At 40.9% G+C, this 20,939-nt stretch overlaps 1 protein-coding gene across 3 annotated transcripts in view; it reads right to left on the bottom strand.

The window, feature by feature from the left end:
- LOC129514792 (protein Mdm4-like) overlaps positions 1–20,468 on the bottom strand; it is a 28,228-nt gene extending 7,760 nt beyond the window's left edge. Inside the window, exons 1-6 of one of the 3 annotated variants that reach the window (XR_008665505.1) lie at positions 20,333–20,468; positions 10,931–11,043; positions 9,422–9,496; positions 7,123–7,256; positions 4,621–5,792; positions 4,432–4,490 (exon numbers count right to left, since the gene is read on the bottom strand). Coding sequence is in view for 2 of the 3 variants with exons in the window: in XM_055333498.1 (XP_055189473.1) it covers positions 5,552–5,792; positions 7,123–7,256; positions 9,422–9,496; positions 10,931–11,043; positions 20,333–20,414 (645 nt within the window). In the remaining variant the exon portion in view is untranslated. The other 2 variants (XM_055333499.1, XM_055333498.1) reach the window with 2 other exon arrangements.
- Positions 20,469–20,939: the final 471 nt, after the last annotated feature.

The raw sequence follows: 20,939 nt of genomic DNA, 5'->3' as shown, positions 1-20,939 counted from the left end.
TTTCTTAGTAAATTCTTACCACATTTAGAGAAAGGTCTTGGGAGTCCAAGACCCATAGGTACAGAGAAGGGGCCACTCTGTACAACAAAAGAAGTCACCGTGTGGTGATTTTACCTTCAGTTGGTCTTCACTTGGAATATCCATACTGTGATCCTGTGCGAGAGCCAGAGTCTGAGCAGCATCTGGATAGCAAGTAAAACAAAAGGAAAACCTTCCCTGGTAATAACCATTCTTTCCACATAAAAAGGACCTCAGCAAACAACCCTGGAGCCAGGTTTGCTCCCTAAAGCTGTACTTCTCCATGTTGGGTGGACAAAGCTCTCATCCAAAAGGGAAAGATCAAAACTGATAAAAATGGTAAAGACCAAGACAGGCTATACTCAAAATGTATTACCAAAATGTAATCTGGAAGAAAACGAAAAATAACTAAAAATGTTCAGAGCAAAATTTCAAATTTTAATATGAAAGTGATTCCAACCAAGAAATAATGGAATATTTTTTATCATTTCTTCCCACAGGCAATCCACCTAACTTGTAAACAACAGCAAAAAAAAGTTTGGCCCTTAATTTTTATTTTCAACTATTAAAAGTTATACAGGCTTATGAAATCTGAAAATCTAGAATTTTCCCCATTTGCTTCATAACACAATAGCACCTCGTGTAAACTTACATTCTACAGTGTCAATGAAGATTTCCTGATTTAAATTCCCATTACCTGGGGATCCCTGGGTGAGCGCAGCGGTTTGGCGCCTGCCTTTGGCCCAGGGCGCGATCCTGGAGATCCTGGGATCGAATCAAGTGTCGGGCTCCCGGTGCATGGAGCCTGCTTCTCCCTCTGCCTGTGTCTCTGCCTCTCTCCTCTCTCTCTCTCTCTCTGTGACTATCATAAATAAATAAAAAAAATAAATTCCCATTACCTGAATATAGAGTAATTTTGTAATTAACAAGTTTTATATTTCAGTTATTATAAACATTTCCTAAGAGGGCTTAAAAAAGCAAATAAAGTTTTCCCCAAAGTCAAAGAAAAGCAAAGAAAACAGTAACCTGAGTGAAATTCTTAGATTGTCTGATAGTATTTCGAGGACTTGGAAATTTTCCAAGCAAAATGGAAAATGAAAACAACTACAGGAAAACAGTAAGCTGTAGAAAATTTAATAATCTAGACCGCTCATTATATGAGGTTATATGTAATTGAAACTTGTTCCCAAATAAGTCTACCAAGGGCTGGATTCACTAGCTACTATTCAAGTCCAGAGATAAGACATTTAAGGAAAACCTCATCCTTGTGTAATAAAGACTGCCAGAGAAAAGAATACTGATCCTACAACTGCATGTCTGATAATTCAGTTGTTCTGCACAAAACAATTTCAAAACTGTAATGATAAAGGCATGATTTTATACGAGCATTTTTTTATTTATGACAGTCAAGAGAGAGAGAGAGAGAGAGAGAGAGAGAGAGAGAGAGGGCAGAGACACAAGCAGAGGGAGAAGCAGGCTCCATGCACCGGGAGCCCGACGTGGGATTCGATCCCGGAGTCTCCAGGATCGCGCCTCTGGGCCAAAGGCAAGCTTTAAACCACTGCGCCACCCAGGGATCCCTTATACGAGCATTTTTATAGGTAAACAGAGAATACTGAGGAGTTCAAGAGAAAGCATTTTCTGACCACAGTGGTCTTCAAAGATAAACAAGAAAACACAGATTAAGCATTTCTTTAATAAAGCAACTTGATTACTGTCATTTGTAGTTCTAACGCCTTATTACCTTCCTTAGATTAAAATATTAAGAAGCAAAAAGAAATTATCTGGGAAAACTATAATGTACAAAGGAACTTTAAAATAACAACAAAGTTTGTCATATATTTCATTTTGTTCATATACATATGGAGATCTGGACAAATGATTCATAAAGACCACTTTACTTTAAACAATGGCATTTTCTCAACAATCAAAATAAAGGTTTAACTCACTTGCAAAGGTGTACAATAGATGATATAGAAAACATTTTTCTTGGGGATCCCTGGGTGGCTCAGTGGTTTAGTGCCTGCCTTTGGCCCAGGGCATGATCCTAGAGTCCCAGGATCGAGTCCCACATCGGGCTCCCTGCAGAGAGCCTGATTCTCCCTCTGCCTATGTCTCTGCCTCTCTCTCTGTGTGTGTATCTCTCATGAATAAATAAATAAAATCTTAAAAAAAAAAAGAAAAAAACATTTTTTCTCATTTGTCCTTTTAAATAAAATACATGCAACCCAATTTATTAAGAACAGAGATGACCAACCACAAGCACCAATGCAAGTTCAAGTCAGAGCAGACAATTTTCAAAATTACTGTGTGGCAACTTTCTGGTTTTGAGCATTGTACTAGGGTCATATAAGATGTTACCATTTGGGGAATCTGGGTAAAGTACCATTTGGAACTCCTTATAATACGTCTACTACATTTTGTAACTGAAATTATTTCAAAGTGACAAATTTCAGAATAAAATGTTTTGAAGATTTAAAGTTCAGAGAGAAATTTGTGGTAAGAAAAATTAACTGGAGCAATTTCTGTTATAATATCAAGTGTGTGGCACAATGAAAAGAGCAAGAAATGGTCAGTCAGAAATATCTGTTCTACCAATTGTAAGTGGCAACCACTCTTGGACAAATCCCTCATTCTATTAAAAAAAGCAAAAACCAAAAACGCAAATAAAACAATACTTTAAAACCCTTCAGTTGCATCATCTCTAGACCTTCCTCATGGGGTGGTTGTGATAATTCAATTGAAATGTTATCAAGCGGTGCCTGGGAGGCTCAGTCTTATAGCTAAGCATGTGCCTTCAGCTCAAGTCATGATCCAGGAGTCCAAGGATCAAGCCCTGCACGGAGTCTGCTTCACACTTTGACTCTTCCCCTCCTCTTGCGTGCGCTCTCTCTCAAATAAATAGCTTAAAAAAATAATGTTATAGTAATGTTCACTTATGGCATGTTAGGGCAGCCCCAGGGGCGCAGTGGTTTGGCGCCACCTGCAGCCTGGGGTGTGATCCTAGAGACCCGGGATCGAGTCCCACATCGGGTTCCCCTGCATGGAGCCTGCTTCTCCCTCTGCCTATGTCTCTCTGCCTCTCTCTCTGTGTCAATAAATAAATAAAAAAATCTTTTAAAAATAATAAAATTTATATATAGAGAATATTAGCATATATATGTGTATGTATATATATATTATATATTCATATGTTAAAGAAATAGTGAAAAGAAGAAAGGGAAAGAATTAAATCCACTCCAGAATATTCAGAGAAAGGATCATGAAAAAACAAATTCTAATAAAGGGATCAAGGGGGAAATACAAAATCCAATGAGGTGCTACTTCACAGCAGGTATATAGGGCACTTGGAACGAGGGACACTGTTGGCTATAGTGGTTGAGCATCTACCTTTGGCTCAGGGAATGATCTCAGTTCAGGATGGCCCTTCTGAGCATCCCAGGGCTCCCTATTTGGGGAGTGACTGAATCTCCCTCTACTATTATTTCACAGGCCTTCCTCTGAATAGAAATCTCAGCTCTCTGAAAATAAAGTAAAGAAAATGGCTCAAAAAATCAACAACATAAAATAAAATAGAAGTTATTAGCACGGCCAATATGAAAGGATGACAGCATATTCTCAAGCATTAAATATTTTTAAGAAATAAGTGAAAGGGGGATCCCTGGGTGGCGCAGCGGTTTGGCGCCTGCCTTTGGCCCAGGTAAGATCCTGGAGACCCAGGATCGGATCCACGTCGGGCTCCCAGTGCATGGAGCCTGCTTCTCCCTGTGCTTGTGTCTCTGCCTCTCTCTCTCTCTGTGTGTGACTGTGACTAAATAAATAAAAAAAAAAAAAAGAGAAATTTAAAAGTCTAGTAAAAGGAACATAAGGGCAAGGATCTTATCGAGTGGAGAAAAATCAGAGACCAGCAAAGACTCCTAGTTTTCTGGGAAGCAAAGGGTTGCAGAAGGGGAGAGGGATGGAGGCAATGAGGTGACTAGGTGACCCTAACACTAAGGAGGGCACTTCAATGGGCATGGGGTGTTAATATATGTTGCCAAACTGATTTTAAATCAATAATTTCACTCCTCTGTGTATTTGGGCCTGCAGTGAGTATCCCAGGGAAGCCCTACTATTTCACAAGTGACTGAATTTCAATAAAGATACTATATTATTTGCAAGGCCTTCCATCTGAATAGAAATTTACAGCTGGGTGAAGTGGGTAAAGTGAGCAAATGGCTCAATGAAGTCAACAGGCTCCAAAATTCAATATAAGTTAAAAATCACGTTTCAAATGAAAACAGTTTTCTGTTCTCACGTGAAATAAACCTTTATTAAGAATGGATTCGGGGATCCTGGGTGGCGCAGCGGTTTGGCGCCTGCCTTTGGCCCAGGGCGTGATCCTGGAGACCCGGGATCGAATCCCACGTCGGGCTCCCGGGGCATGGAGCCTGCTTCTCCCTCTGCCTGTGTCTCTGCCTCTCTCTCTGTGACTATCATAAATAAATAAAATAAAATTAAAAAAAAGAATGGATTCTTTTCAATTATATGTTTCAGTAAACTGGAAAGATAACCAATCTAAAAGAATTACAAACTTGGGCTTTCTTCAAAGGATAAGGTTACCTAAAATCTAATTTGAAGCTCACAAAAGCACTTCACTTAGGAATGGAAGGGAAAAGTTTCATTCTTTGGAAATGATGAAGAGATAGTGTTACGTTTCAGTTATATCCAGTTGATCCACTGATCTCTAATACACCATACTTCAGACCCCAAAGCAGCCCGTTTCCTCACATACCTAATAAATTAAACTCAAAGGACAATATTTAAAAGATATGGAATTAGTCAAAGGGTTTTAGACAAATCGGCATTCATATAACAGAAAGCTAAAATCATTAGCTAGATGAAAGTTCTTCAGGGACCTTTCTAAAAGGGACAAGCAGACCTTATATGACTCAGATGAGATGCAACAGATGTACAAGGCACCACCTATGACACCTTCTCAGCAAAAAATCTATACTTGAAACATTTCAGCATTACACTAGTTTGCCAAAAATAAAAGAAACAGAGAAACATGTTAACATCACAAGGACAAAATCTGCAACCTCAACTAGAATGTGGGAAATTCTACAGGACAAATGATCCATTTCTTCAACAAATAAATGACATAAAATAAAAATAAAAGGAGGATTGTTTTATAAAGATACTTAGAGGCATACCAACCAAATGCAACGTGTGGACTTTGTCTGGCTCTTGATTTCAACAAGCCAAACAAAAAAGATACTTCTGAGATAATTGGGGGTAACTATACATACACTGGCTATTGGATAGCATTATGAAGTTGTTATCCATCTTATTATTATTAATTTTGTTGGATGTAAGAATGACGTTTATAGTTACGTTTAAAGGAAAAAGGTCCTTAACTGTTAGAGATTTTAAAGGTATGTCTAGATGAAAAAAAGAAGTAAAATTAAGGAAAAAGAAAGTATATCCAGATGAAGCAAATGTAGCAAAATGTTAACAACTACTAAGAGGTGTGTATTATACTAATCTATTTTCAGTCTATTTGAAATTTCTCACAATGAAGAATTAACATACTAATAACATTCTGTACTACAGTATCCCTCCCAGTCATGCCAACATAGCAATTCATTTCCATCTTGATCCTCCTTGTTTTCCCATCATTTGCCCCCTTTGAGCTCAAAGCTGTGATACACACTGAAGAAATAGGATGTGACATACCTGTAGTAGCAGTGGCTAAAGTGACAAGATTCCTTCTTAGCATATCATAGAGAGGGCTGTCAGAGACAAAAAAATTAATAACCCCATGGTTTTCCATTAAAATATTACATGTCTATCAGATACGTGATCTTCTAACTTTCTCTATAACACATGGAGAAGAGAATGTTTTCCCCACAATAGGTTAGTAATTATTTAAATGTCAAGATGATAATGTCCAAGCACTTGTGTTACTTTGCCCCTATTAAGAAACTGATTAGGGCAGCCCCGGTGGTGCAGCAGTTTAGCGCCGCCTGCAGCCCAGGGCGTGATCCTGGAGACCCTGCATCGAGTCCCACGTCAGGCTCTCTGTATGATGCCTGCTTCTCCCTCTGCCTGTGTCTCTGCCTCTCTCTCTCTGTCTCTATGAATAAATAAATAAATCTTTAAAAAAAAGAAACTGATTAATTTACATTTTATTTAATTAGCTAACAGTAACACAAGATTTCCTTTGGAGACCATTCCTTCCTTCCTTCCTACCTACAAAGAATTAAGTTTTACAATTTTAATTGGGGAAAGGGTGGAAGTTCATGATTCATAAGTTTTAGGGGCGCTTGGGTGGCTCAGTTGGTTAAGCATCTCCCTCCAGCTCAGGTCATAATCCTGGGGTCCTAGGATCAAGCCTGCTTGTCCCTTTGCACCTTGCTGGTGCTCTCTCTCGCTATCTCTGTCATCACAAAGCTGAGAAAGAAAACATTGCTTCATTACTAATTACCTTTTGACTCTAGAACTCTGTAACTCTATGCAGCTGGAGAAAGTCAAACAGGTCAGAGAAGCTCTACAGTAGAGCTTATGAAGCCCATCATCGACCAGCAATGCTACGTCTCTCTCATCAGCTCACTCTTCCTCTCTAGAACAGCTGCTGCACAAAATTCTAACCCAGCCACATCAAGCTCATCCTACTCAGGCCTTTGCACACAATGTTTACTCTGCCAGAAGCTCTCCTCCAACCCTCTCCTGCAGCACCTCTCACTCCTCACTTTTCCTGAAGCTCTCAGCTCAAATATCACTTCCTAAAGGAACCTTATCTCAACCCCTAAGATCCTAAATCCCACCCCCTACACAGCTTCATGTACCTCTTTTCTGTAACATCCACAGTATAATTTTACCATGTGCTGGTGTGATAATCTCATGAAGATGGAGAAAAGCATCTACAGTCTCACTGTTCTTTAAGCTCCATAGAATCTGAGAGGATTGCTCACTAACACGGTCTTAGGGAATCACAGGCTACCTGACATGTGTAGGCCCTTAAATATTGACTGACTAAAGGAATAAATAACCATTAATATCCTATAAAGATTGAGTGGTTATAAGCACCCAAAAAGATAAACAAACCCTCCCTCTTCTTACCTTGGATCTTTCACGGAGAAACTCTGACGTCCTAGCAGTTCTCCCAAAGGATCTCCACCACAATACACCATATGCTGTTCCTGCTGATCATAAAGCTGCTTCACCATTATATACTGGCCTAGATAGTGCATGACCTGCATGGCAATAAAGCAGCATGAGAGGTCTGTCCAGCTGCTCCAAAAATCACCAAATTATTATGAGAGATAGGTAAGTTAGTTTGCTAAAGAAAGACAAAACACATATGAGCGGGACTGTCAGTGCTTGTGTAAGGAGTCCTACAACAAGACAGTTGTCCCCAATCACTAGGTTCATCCACTTATTACCATGCTAGACATCAAGACATTCTTACTTTTTAGAATGGAAACGTAGTGGTCTGACAGTGAGAAAAGTATTGCATTTACCTACTATCCCATTAAAAAATCTCACCAGTTCAAATAAAGAGGTCTGTTCTAAAAGTAGAAGTAATAAACTTTAAATGTGCGTGGGTCATAAAAATATTTTCCAAATCCAGGGACACACAACTACAAGACACTTTTGATGCATATTCATTTCATTCTTTTTCACAAATGAGCTACAATGTTTAATAAGCCATCAGCACTATAACTGCATAAAACAGTGTTTATCAAATAAAAATTTAGTATATCTGGATTTTTTCCACAGAGTTCACAAAAATGGAAGAAACTCAGACAAGTTCATGATTCGTAAGTTTTAGGGATGCTTGGGTGGCTCAGTTGGTTAAGCATCTCCCTCCAGCTCAGATCATGATCCTGGGGTCCTAGGATCAAGCTTGCTTCTCCCTCTCCACCTTGCTGGTGCTCTCTCTTGCTATCTCTGTCACTATCTCTGTCTCTCTTCAAATAAATAAATAAAATCTTAAAAAAAAAGTTTGAATTCTTTATTTTTTCCTAATGTTTTCCCTATGCAGATTTTTTTAAACTGCTTAATATTTAAGTTCACTTAATGACAGTAAAAACTCTGTTGCCACAGAATACAGGCAAATCAAAGCAGCTGTCTTTAACTTTAGGCCCCAACTTGTCAGGAATTATTATTTATCTGCACAGACGAATACTGATTTTTCCGAATACTGTTCCCATTATATTGGTACTGGAAGGAAAAGAAGAAAGATTTAAAGCTGTCAGACTAGAAATCCACTCTAAGTATTCAAAGTAATAGGTCTTCTAAGCACTGTTATCTATAAATGGGTACCTGTGTAGTTTTGCCCAGATAATCAAGGCTCCTATCTGGGAGGGAGAAATAAGGTCTCTATACCATGGGAAGACCACTCATAAACTGCCTTTACTGGAAGGAAAAGAAGAAAGATTTAAAACATAGGGACAGCCTTGTCTGTCAGACTTTCAGAAGAAATAAATCCACTCTAAGTATTCAAAGTAATAAGGTCTTCTACTCCAATGACTGTTAATAAATGGACATTATTAAGCCATGTCACACCATGAACTCCTGAGTGGGAGAGGGAGGCACAAAGGTCTCTTACCCTTTCAAAGCAGCATAAACTGCTGCTGAAAGCAATTGACTCAAGAAACTTAAAGAAATCTATGTCCTCTTTCTAGAGTGGTTACAGCTATTGGTGCTTGGCATGAAATTGGCAAGTGAGGAACTCTACTTCCTTTCTGGTGGGCGTTAAAGAAATCTATGCTTCTAGAGTGCAGCTAAGACAACAAGTGAGGTGTGCTATCCATACCAAACACCAAACATGCGACGATTACACCAAAAGACATACAGCTAGCATGTCACACACAGAGAATGTGCCTAAGAATCAACTCTGATGGAAAACATTTCATTCTTAAAAAAATTTTTTTTTCTTCGCAGTTCTGAACTTTAGATTTTTTTTCCCATGGGGTCAAAAGGTACCTAAGTATACAACTACAAGTGGAAAATAGGGAACAGAAATCAGGTATTGGCATTTTTTCCATTTTTACATGTGTGAATTTTTTTTAAGATTTTATTTATTTATTCATGATAGACAGAGAGAGAGGCAGAGACACGGGCAGAGGGAGAAGCAGGCTCCATGCAGGGAGCCTGATACAGGACTTGATCCCAGGTCTCCAGGATCACACCCTGGGCTGAAGGCAGGCGCTAAACTGCTGAGCCACCCTGGCTGCCCTCAATGGTCTTTAAAATAAAGCAAAAGTTGCCTCTTAGTACCTCAGGAGTAGAATTTTCTTTCTTAGGCCTGATTTCAGAACCATACATTCATTAGCTTCTTCTTTTTTTTTCTCTCTCTCATCAGCTTCTACTTCTCAGCTGTTCTTAAAATGGAGAATTCTCTTTAATGGCTTACCTCTTTAACAGTGAATATTTCACCTTGTGCCCCTGCTGCCTGCAAAATCTTCAAAAGTGGAAGTTTTGGTCGTACCTGATATAAACATAAAATAAACCCATTATTTACATTTCAACTAAATTGGTTTCTGAAACCCTAAGGAACAAGAAAACCTCCTTAAATTTTTTTTAACAAACCCTGTTGGATACTTATAATCTAATAACATACAATCTTCCAATACACAGTATACTGGCAGATAATCAGACTACTATCTGTTACCTTCCTGAAAAATCACATTTCCAAAAGACAGCACATTCACACCTACTAGGATGGCCATAATAAAAAGAAAAAAAAGGGGGGGAAAATAAGTATTGGCAAGGATATGGAGAAACTGGAACCCTTGTGCACTGCTGGTGGGAAGATAAAATGGTTCAGCTGCTATGGAAAATAGTTTGGCAGTTCCCCAAAAAGTTAAAGACAGAATTACCAAATGACCCAGCAGTTCGACTCCTTGCTATATACTCGAAAGAACTGAAAGCAGGACTCAAATAAGTGTTTGTGCACCAGTGTTCACAGAAGCATTATTCACACTAGCCAAACAATGGAAACAACCCAAGTAGTACCGACAGATGAGCAGATAAGCCAAATGTGGCATAAACACACCAGGGATAGTAACTTTGACGTTATCTTGACTCTTACTGTGTCTGTCGTTAGCCACACAATCTTTAAAATTCTTATGGTCAAACTTGTCTCTCTTCCTCTTACAGCCTCTTTGGTTTTGTCTTATTTAAGGCCCCTCTTTTCATAAGCATCCCCTAAGTTTTCTTCTAATATTATTTCGCTTTTTACATTTAAATTTTCACCTATCTGGAATTTGTTTTTATACAAAGTTTGAGGACTTCATTTGTTTCCTTCCAGAGATGGACAATTACATCAAAACTATCTATTATATAAGCCACATTTTCCCCCAACAAATCTAAATTCCACCTTTATCATATACTAAGGTATATAATATTAAATATTGTGCAATGTTTATGAAAACACAAAACAAAATTATGTATCTTTATATGTTAGAGGAAAAGATCTGGAATAAGACACAGTGTTGTCTTAGGAGGAAGGGACTTTGGGGGAAGAAGGGAAGACATAGATGGTCAAGGAGTCTCTATGATAAATACATGATAAACACATTATAAAATTGAATTTTTAATGAGAATACATTTGCTATATTCAAAATTAATTTTTAAAGAAAACATGCTTGTTAAAATGAAATGAGAGAGAAAACAAACATATAATTTGGCCCCAAATTCTCCACTAGCCACTTATACCCTAAAATGCAATAGTTTTCAAAATGTCCCATATTTTGAGCAATCTGTAAACTCTACATCTTTAATCAATAATCAATTCAAATTTTGAGCACTGACACCTTTTCCTGGTTTCCCTAATATGCCATTTTAAAAAATAATCCTTTTTGCTCTACATAAATCCTACAGTCAGAATACAGAATACTAGGAACGCCTAAAAATGATTTACCTGCTTGGTTTGTTCTGGGGAGATCCTGCAAGCACTGTCAGAAGTTGAACACTGGGCAGAGGTGGCAAATGATGTCATATTGGCAGGGAAGAAATTGCAGTCTGTGGATAAATCTGAAAGGAAAAAAGCATTATGAAATCTCTTCTAAAGCAGAAAATTCTCTCAAGATGTACAAAATAGCAGCAGAAGAAAAAATAACACGTATCAGAGCGCCCTACACAAATGTAATATATTCATATGAAGTTCTTGATACTCTTCTGATCCCTTTCTAAGTTCAGATCCTACAAAAAACTCAAAGGCTTAATTAAGGGTTAGAACCATCCATGCTTCCCTCAGGTGAAGCCTGAAGCAGAAACAGGTTCAGGCAGGCTCCAACCTCCACAGTGATGATAATGAGTTAATTGTTTTAGGGGGGAGTCTAATTTACAACCATTATCTACCAAATGAAAATCCGAGTTTCAGGAACTCCTCCTCTCTTGGGTAGCGCTCAAGAGCACCCCCTGGAAGACAACAGGTGTAAGAGCTGGGGGAATCACCAAGTAATAAAGTTAAGATTCTGTGAGCACATCAAGAAAAACCTTTGCAACATGTTGAAACAGGTCTTGGCAAGGAACCACAAGAAAATGATAGTCAAAATGCTCAGTATCAACTAAAGCGGCTTTTAATACCTGCCCACCCCAAAGAGTACAGCAACTAAATATTTACAAAATGGGTTAAAACAAAGTGGAGGGATGCCTGGGTGGCTCAGAGGTTGAGAATCTGCCTTCAGTTCAGGTCGTGATACCAGGGTCACAAGATGAAGTCCTGCATCGGACTCTTTGCATGAAGCCTGCTTCTTCCTCTGCCTGTGTGTGTCTCTGCCTCTCTCTGTCTCTCTCTCTATCATGAATAAATAAAATCTTTAAAAAATAAAAAATAAATAAAACAAAGTGGACATATAGCATCAAGGAAGGATGTAGCATGAATTGAATCACATTCTACCATCTATCCTTAAAAAAAAAAAGGTGTAAGAGGAAAAACAAATTTTAAAATAAGCTTAAGTTTATCTTCAGGCCTTTTTCTAACAAAAAAGGTAATAAATGATCAGTGAGATTTATGAAATAAACACATCGGGGAAACGGTGAAAGGGGCCTGGAAAAACTGACAAATACTCTGGCTAAAACTAAAAAATTCCTCAATCTTCTGAGAGTACTTACTAACTCCAACAAAATAGAAATTCCTCTCCCCCCCCTGCTTCCCTTGCTACATAATGGGAAGTCAAATAAGATATAAGCATAATTGACAATTTTAAAGCAGCTAGCTTTTAATTAGCATTTCAAACCTTATACATAAAACACCAATCCTGATCTCCCCAAACCTGCCAGTCCTGCAGTCTTCCCCATCTCAGCAAATGACAACTCCATCCTTCCAGTAGACAGGTCAGTGACCTTGAAGCCACCCTTGATTTCATTTTCTTTCACACTCCACGTCCAGTTAATAAATTCTAAAGCTGTATCTTAAAATATATCCAAACTCTAACCATTTCTCACCACTTCCATTATTACTGCATGAATCCAAACCACCTACCTCCCAACTGCACTACTTAAGGTCTTCTTGCTCCCCCCCTTGCCTTTCTAGCTCCTAACCTCCCCCTTTTGTCTGTTCAAAAGTCAAGTTTACCAAAGGGGCCATCCATGACCACTCGTTTTTAAAACTGCAACTCCCAACCCCCAGTATTCCCTATCTCCTTCTCTGCCTTAGTTTTCTTTACTATCCTCGTTACCAACCAACACACTATACATTTTATTTATCATGTAAAACATAAGCAGTAAGTATTTGTATTTATTTGTTAATAAATACCTGCTGCCTAAATTGACAATTATTACACACTGTAGAGAAACACGATAGCTATAAATATCACTAACAGTGTGGATTGGGGGGGAGGGGTACCTGGCTGGCTCAGTCTTTGGAGCAGGGATGTCAGTTCAAGCCCCACATTAGATCTACACTTACTTAAAAATAAAATCTTAAAAATAAAAAGAAGCAGTGTGGATGGTTTCCAAAAATGGTCCCCATTGAACCACATCTTCCAAGTGGCTCTGCAACATTCATTAGTAGAATACAGTGGAAGTGATAATGTGCCAATTCCAAGCCTGGCAGTTCCATTTTTTGTGCTTTTTGAGGCCCCTAAAATCTGACTACTCTACTGGAGATCCCATAAAAGGGCCATGTGGAGAAAAGGTTCAGTTGAGCCCAGCCTTCTTCCAGCCATTCCCTCCAAAGCACCACATATTACAGGACATTCCAAAAGCAGCTGACACCTGACGACAGCTGCATGCCAGACAAGAACCATCCAACTCAGCCCACAGAATCATACGAAATAAGTAAAATGGCCACTGTTTTAAGTCACTAAGTTGTTGAGGTGGTTTACTACATAGCATTAGATAACCAAAACAGATGGCACAGACTCTCATAGAGCTTACTCTGTACAGGCACAGAGATTAACCCATTTAACACTTAAATAAACCGATGACATTGGTAATGTCATCAGCTTTCTTTTACATCTAAGGCAAGAGAAGGAGAGATGTTATCTGCCCAAGATAATAGAATTCTGTGAACTGCTAGAGTCAAGATTTCAAACTCAAGAGTTCTGAAATCTCCACTTAGTAATATTTTTTGCCCATTAGACCTCAATGTACAGAATTACTCATAATCCTTTCCTTCAACATACTTTGTTTACCCACACATGGCCCATGTTTCCTCGATTCTTCCTAATGCAATAAGTATCCACAAAGCAGTACGCTTGACAACAACCTATATTTAACTGTAATACCCCTATGTCTCCCCAACAATCATCCTGAATCCTGTTTTGATTTTCTTCCCTTCCTCTTTATGCAGTTTACTGCATCAAAATGGAATGCTAAGGAGTAAATATTTTTAGTTCAGTCGCTTTTAACTTAAGAAAAAAAAAAGCAGGTAGAGTAATTTTAGATTTTTATTTCACTAAAATTCCTACTTGTGTCACGTTAGTTAAAATTTATTGTAAACTAAATATAACGTAAAATCTACCATTTCTAAATGTACAATTCAGTGACATTAAGCACTGAGTACTGTACACCATCAACACTATCCATCTCCACAACTTTTTAGTCAACTAAATTGAAATTCTGCACCCATTAAACAGCAAACTCTCATGATGACCTCCTCTCCCCAGGCCGCGATAACCACAATCCTTTCTACCTTTAAGAATATGCCAATTCTAGACACCTCATCTAAGTGAAATCACACTATTTGCCTTTTTGTGTCTGGCCTATTTCACTTAGCATGTTTTTAAGATTCATACTTTATTTTTCATTTATTTTGACTGCTATAGAATATTCCAGTGTGATGAACATTTGGGTTGTTTCTAGTTTTCACTATTATGAACAATGCTACTAATAATATTCTTGTACATGTGCAAAAAAAAGTGTTTCGAGTATATCTACAAGAGAAATTGCTAGATCATGGCATGTATGAATACTCAACTTTAGGAACTGACACCAAACTATTTTCAAAGTGTTTGTACCAATCCACAGTCCCATCAGGAATGTATAAAATATTCTATGAATTTATTTACTCTAATACTTTTTAATTTTTGCCAATAGGAATGGACTTTTTCTCTGTTCACTAATGACAATGATGCTAAATCTCTTCATATGCTTATCAGCCTTGTGTTTCCTCTTCTATGAAATACCAGCTCATGTCTTCTGGACATTTTTCTAATGGATTTTGTTATATTCATTAATTCATAATAGTTTTTTATATTTTTTTAATATTACCTCTATGTAAATTGGGTGTCCTGCAAATATTGTCTTCTAACTTGTAACATTTTTTCCATTTCCTAGAAGATACTTTTATGAAAACTTAATTTTAATAAAATCAAATTTATATTTATCATCTCTTTTTCAGCCAATGACCTCTCTTAATTAAGCAATCTTTCATTCCTCAAGGTCTCATATTCACCTCACATACTAAAATTTGTGAGTGTGCATGGTAAAAGGATGACATTTTTAAAATGACATTTAAATTCTTTTTTTTTAAGATTTTATTTATTTATTCATGAGAGACACAGAGAGAGGCAGAAACACAGGCAGGAAAAAAAAAGAAAGAAAGAAAGAAACACAGGCAGAGGGAGAAGCAGGCTCCATGCAGGGAGCCCCACATGGGACTTGATCACGGGACTCCAGGATCACACCCTGGGCTGCTGGCAGCGCTAAACCGCTGCGCAAACGGGGCTGCCCGACATTTAAATTCTTAATCCCTCTGTAGTAGACTTTTTTCTTTTTAGAAATCTATTTTACTCTTCTTCCCTATAGGGAGCCATTTTTTTCCAGCTCAATTTATTGAACATGCCTCTTTCCTGATTGCCAGCCATCTCTGTTGTATATCAAATTTTCCTTAAATACATGAGTATTTATGAGTTCCCTGTTCTATTCCACTGATCTCGCCCCCTTCACATTCCCATTGATCTTTCTATGTTTATTCAATTTAAAAGTCTTCATTCCGGGGATCCCTGGGTGGCGCAGCGGTTTGGCGCCTGCCTTTGGCCGAGGGCGTGATCCTGAAGACCCGGGATCGATTCCCACATCAGGCTCCTGGTGCATGGAGCCTGCTTCTCCCTCTGACTGTGTCTCTGCTTCTCTCTCTCTCTCTGTATCATAAATAAATAAAAAAAATTATAAAAAATTAAAAGTCTTCATTCCTATCTTATGAGTCTTACTAACCAGCAAAGCAAGTTTTCTCTTCCCTGTTCTTTTTAAGAAGTGACCAGCTATTCTTGGCCCCCTAACTTTTTTAAGTTTCAATTTTAATTCCAATATAGTTAACACAGTGTTCTTTTAGTTTCAGGTATACAATATAATGATTCAACAATTCTTTACATTAATCAGTAATGTATTAATGCTCATCATGTAAGTGTACTCTTTAATGCCAATCACATATTTCACCCATCCCCCACCCACTTTTCCTCTGGTAACCATCAATCTGTTCTCTTTAACACTCTGTTTTCTTAGTTTGTCGTTTTATCCTTTGCTTTTTATATTGTTTCTTTAATACCACATGAGTAGGGATCTTTGGGTGGCGCAGCGGTTTGGCCCCTGCCTTTGGCCCAGGGTGCGATCCTGGAGACCCGGGATCGAATCCCACATCGGGCTCCCGGTGCATGGAGCCTGCTTCTCCCTCTGCCTGTGTCTCTGCCTCTCTCTCTCTCTCTCTCTCTCTCTCTCTCTCTCTCTCTCTCTCTCTGTGACTATCCTAAGTAAATAAAAATTAAAAAAAAATTAATACCACATGAGTAAAATCATATGGCATTTGTCTTTCCTCTTATTTTGCTTACCATTAAGCTCTGGATCCATCCACGCTGTTGCAAATGGCAAGATTTCCCTTCTCTTTTATAGCTGAATAACATTCCAACATACTGTGCTTATATGCCAATCTTTTTTATCCATATATCTATCAATAGACACTTGGGCTGCTTCCGTAATTTGGCTATTGTAAATAATGCTGCAATGAACATAGGGGGCATTCTCTTATTCTTACTCTTGCAGGGATGATTTTGAGAGGGAGTGCAGCATCTTACCAGGAACAGGAACTGACTGCTTGGCAGATCTGAAGAATTTAACGTCAACAGGTTTTCCTACTTTGCCTAACACCTGGTAGAAAGTGTTGTGCCATTAAAAAGACACTGCTTTAAGGGCCATGAAAGTTAAGAGTAGGACACATTACTTTTGATTGCAAAGCAGAGGAGGAATGAGAGGGAATAGAGACAGGAGTGGAAGGATTTTAAAATGAAAGAAGAGTAGAAAGAATGGGAGAGAAAACAGGAGCAAAAGCACTGTTCAAGAACGTATGTGAGAAATGAGGTCAGTTGACAAACTCTGAATCCAAAGCAAGATCTTGTCACTTTCCCACTTGGGAGTCTCTTTTGATTACAGCAGGGATAGGCCTATTACTTGCTCCTTAAAAGAGGAACCTGAGCCTAAAAGAAGTCAAATAACTTGCCAGAGTCTAGAGCTTATTATTCTTTCTATGCTACCAATGAGCAGTCACATTCGGTAACTCATACCAGAAAGCTAAGGGGCACCTGTGTGGCTCAGTCCGTTAAGCAACTGACTCTTAATTTCAGCTCCAGTCATGATCCCAGGGTTGTAAGATGGAGACCCAAGTCAGGCTCCCTGCTGGGCAGGGAGTCCAAGGATTCTTTCTCCATTGGGATTCTCACTCACTTGGGATTCTCTCTCGCTCTCTCTGCTCCTCCCCCCACAGCCCCATTGCACTCTAAATCAATCAATCAATCAATCAATCAATCAATCCAGAAAGTTGAGTCTTATCTCTCCCTCTTACCATTATCACATCATTGAACCTTACCAATTTTAATCTCTAAATCTTTCAAAACCACCACTTTTCACCTCCATGACTATTTCCCCAAACCAGAAGGTGTTACTTCCAGCACGCATCACTGAAATAGACTTTTAACCGGTCTCTCTAAACTGCTTCAAACAAAATTCCACCCTAGAGTTAAAAGGATTAAAAAAATAAAATAAAAAAGCAAACAAATCGGCAGCCCCTGTGGCTCAGCGGTTTAGCGCCACCTTCAGTCCAGGGCGTGATCCTGGAGACCCAGGATTGAGTCCCATGTCCTTGGGCTCCCTGCATGGAGCCTGTCCTTCTTCGGCCTCTGCCTCTGCCTCTGCCTCTGCGTGTGCGTGTGTGTGTGTCTTTCATGAATAAATATATAAAATCTTTTAAAAAAAAAAGCAAACACCTAATCCTACAGTGCCAGGCCCTGCTCTAAAGCTTGCTACTGCTCTAAACACAGAATCTAGCCCTATTCTTGCCAGTCTTTCCTCTAGTCCCTCATGTTCTTCTCCATGTTCCCTGCACCTCACCAACTGATCTTTTAGTTTCTCAGAGCATTTACTTCCTGTTTCAGGGCCTTTGCACATACTGCTCCTTCATTTGTAGCACTGTGAATTCCATGCAAGACTGACTCATCTGAGACCTTCTAGTCTCAGATTAAATATCACCTCAACAACCATTAATAGATGATAAACCTTTTAAAAGACTGGGGATGGGGGACCTTAAAACACAAAGACGACTGAGTATACCTGACCACTAACAAAACTCTCTAAAAGAGACAGTCATTCACACATCATGCACTTCCTGATATGAACCGACAGGAAGCACCCAGAACCTCCTATGAAGTATTCTTGACAATAAAACAACTAACCAAGCTTCTACATCTAATTACTTGTTTGTAGAAAAAATGGAGGGTAAAGGAATAAATAATACCAAAAGCAAACAATTAGCCAAACCCAGAATGTAGGAAATCTCAGAACGTAGGGATTTCAGATGGGGGGAGGGGTATGGCTAAGAAGGGAGATGTACTTAGGCTAAAAAACAAACTCAACAGAGCATTTGGACCTTGTTCATTCAAGTCCTGATTCAAAGAAACCATCTATAAATTCCATTTTTTTTTAAACAATCCAAAAATTTTAAATTATATACTAGATAGTAGATATAAAGAAAGCGTTACTTGTAGTAAAAAGGCACGGTGGTAACTTTTTTTTAAATCCTGACCTAAGGGACAGCTGGGTGGCTCAGCGGTTTAGCCCCTGCCCTCAGCCCAGGGCGTGATCCTGGAGTCCCGGGATCGAGTCCCACGTTGGGCTCCCTGCATAGAGCCTGCTTCTCCCTCTGCCTATGTCTCTGCTTCTCTCTGGGGGTCTCTCATGAATAAACAAATAAAATCTTTAAAAAAATATTTCCATTAAAAAGTCAGAAAAAATAGAAAAATACTGAATTAAAACAATAGTCTTTACTTTATTGAATGGTATACACCAAATTGAAAGAAATCACAAAAATTCCATTTATCTACCGCATCTTGAAAAAACCGGTACTCTTAGAAAATACTTCAGTTACAAAAAAGAATCTACATTATTAATTGGAACTGCTTTGGCTCTCCGGAAAGGTTTCTTTCCAGCTAATAATAAACCTCAGAGATGAGCATAAAAAGCTGAAGAGAATTTGCCTACTTTTAAATAAATGAAGGTGGGGCAGCCCGGTGGCTCAGCAGTTCAGTGCCGCCTTCAACCCAGGTTGTGATCCTGAAATCCCGGGATCGAGTCCCATGTCAGGCTCCCTGCATGGAGCCTGCTTCTCCCTCTGCCTGTGTCTCTGCCTCTCTCTCTCTCGGTGTCTCTCATGAATAAATAAAATCTTTAAAAATAAGTAAATGAGGGAAGAAAGTTCTTTTTAAAAAAAAAAGATTTTATTTTTTCATTCATGAGAAACACAGTGGGGGGGGAGAGACTCAGGCAGAGGGAGAAGCAGGCTCCATGCAGGGAGCCTGACGTGGGACTCGATCCCGGGTCTCCAGGATCATGCCCTGGGCCGAAGGCAGGTGCTAAACCACTGAACCACCCGGATATCCCCAAATTAGATTTTAAACCAGACTATAATAAGAGATGAAGAAAGACACTATATCATAATTAAAGGGTCTATCCAACAATAAGATCTAACAATTGCAAATATTTATGCCCCAAACATGGAAGTAGCCAATTATATAAGCCAGTTAATAACAAAAATAAAGAAACACAATGATAATAATAATAATAATAATAATAATAATAATAATAGATAGTAAGGGACTCTAACACTCCACTCACTACAATGAACAGATCATCTAAGCAGAAGACCAACAAAGAAAGAAAGATGGACTTCACAGATATATTTACAACATTCCATCCTAAAGTAACAGAATACACATCCTTCTCGAGTCCACATGGAACATTCTCCAGGATAGATCACATACTGGATCAAATCAGGTATCAATTGGTACCAAAAGACTGAGATCATTCCCTGCAGCTGCTGTTGGAACTCGGGCCTGCGGGCTGCGCTGGGCCAGGCAGAGCGGGCCCCGCGGGCAGCCTCCCAGACGCCACGGGCTTTTGGGTTTTTCAAAGACTAGGGCGGCAAAAGCGCACCCGGGGCACAGCGACCTCCTCTACAAGAGCGGGCCTCCCCCGCACCCCCGAAGGCCGGGGCATCCGAGCCGCAGGAGCAAGGCACCGACGTGCAGCGGGAACGACGCCAGGGCGGAGCAGCGTGCAGACACGGAGCTGGCCGCGCCGAGTCGCGGGCTTTCAGGCTCCCCAGCTGGGGGAGCGGCCACGGCGTCCGTCCGCTCGGCTCCCAGCGCGGGTGCGGCTCACGCCCTGGGCACGGAGCCCGGCCCGTCCCGGCGGGGCCTCGGGTGCGGGAGCGCCGCCCCACCTCGCTGCGCGCTCAGCCCGGCGGGTGCCCCCCGCGCCCGGAGGAAGGCGCCTCCCAGCGCCCGCCCGCCGCCCGCCGCCCAGTTCGCCCCCGGCCGCCCGCAGGACTCACCTTGGCCGAGCAGCGGCAGCAGCAGGAGCAGCAGCAGCAGCCGCAGCGCCGCGGCGCAGGTCATTGGCGTCCCCGTGGGCATGGCCCGTGCGCGCTGGCTCCGTGGCGGGAGGGCTCGGTGGCTGGGATTAAGGCGCGGCGGGCAGGGGCGGGGCGGGGCGGGGGTGCGGACGTGCGGGGCGGGGCGCGGGCGGAGCGAGGTGCGGGGGGGGGGCGGGGAGGGCGGGGCGGGGCGGGGGCGCGGGCGCGGGCGGAGCGACGTGCGGAGGCGGGGAGCGGCCTGCCCCCCCCCCCGAACCCGGCAGCGTCCTCAGCCTGCGCGCGGGCTCGCGGTTGCTGCGCGCGGTCCTTGCCGGCCGCCGGGTGAGGGCAGGGAACGGCGCGTAGGGGCGCGCCCCGGCGGACCGCGAGCCCGGGCGCCCCGCCCTCAGGCCCCCGCGGAGCGCATCCTCCGCCATCTCTCGGGGGGAGCGGGGTCGCGGGGGGAGCGCGGCCTCTCCGGGGGCCGCGGCGGAGGAGGGGGAGAGCCCGGGCCGGGGAAGGGGAGCCTGAGCGCTCTCTGCGCACTCGTGGAGCGAGCCGGGCGCGTGGCTTACAGGGTCCGCGG

Source organism: Nyctereutes procyonoides, unplaced genomic scaffold (assembly GCF_905146905.1).
Source record: "Nyctereutes procyonoides isolate TBG_1078 unplaced genomic scaffold, NYPRO_anot_genome, whole genome shotgun sequence".
Lineage (NCBI taxonomy): Eukaryota > Metazoa > Chordata > Mammalia > Carnivora > Canidae > Nyctereutes > Nyctereutes procyonoides.
The sequence above is the reverse complement of the archived record's forward strand: the minus strand, read 5'-3'. Positions and strand labels throughout refer to the sequence as shown.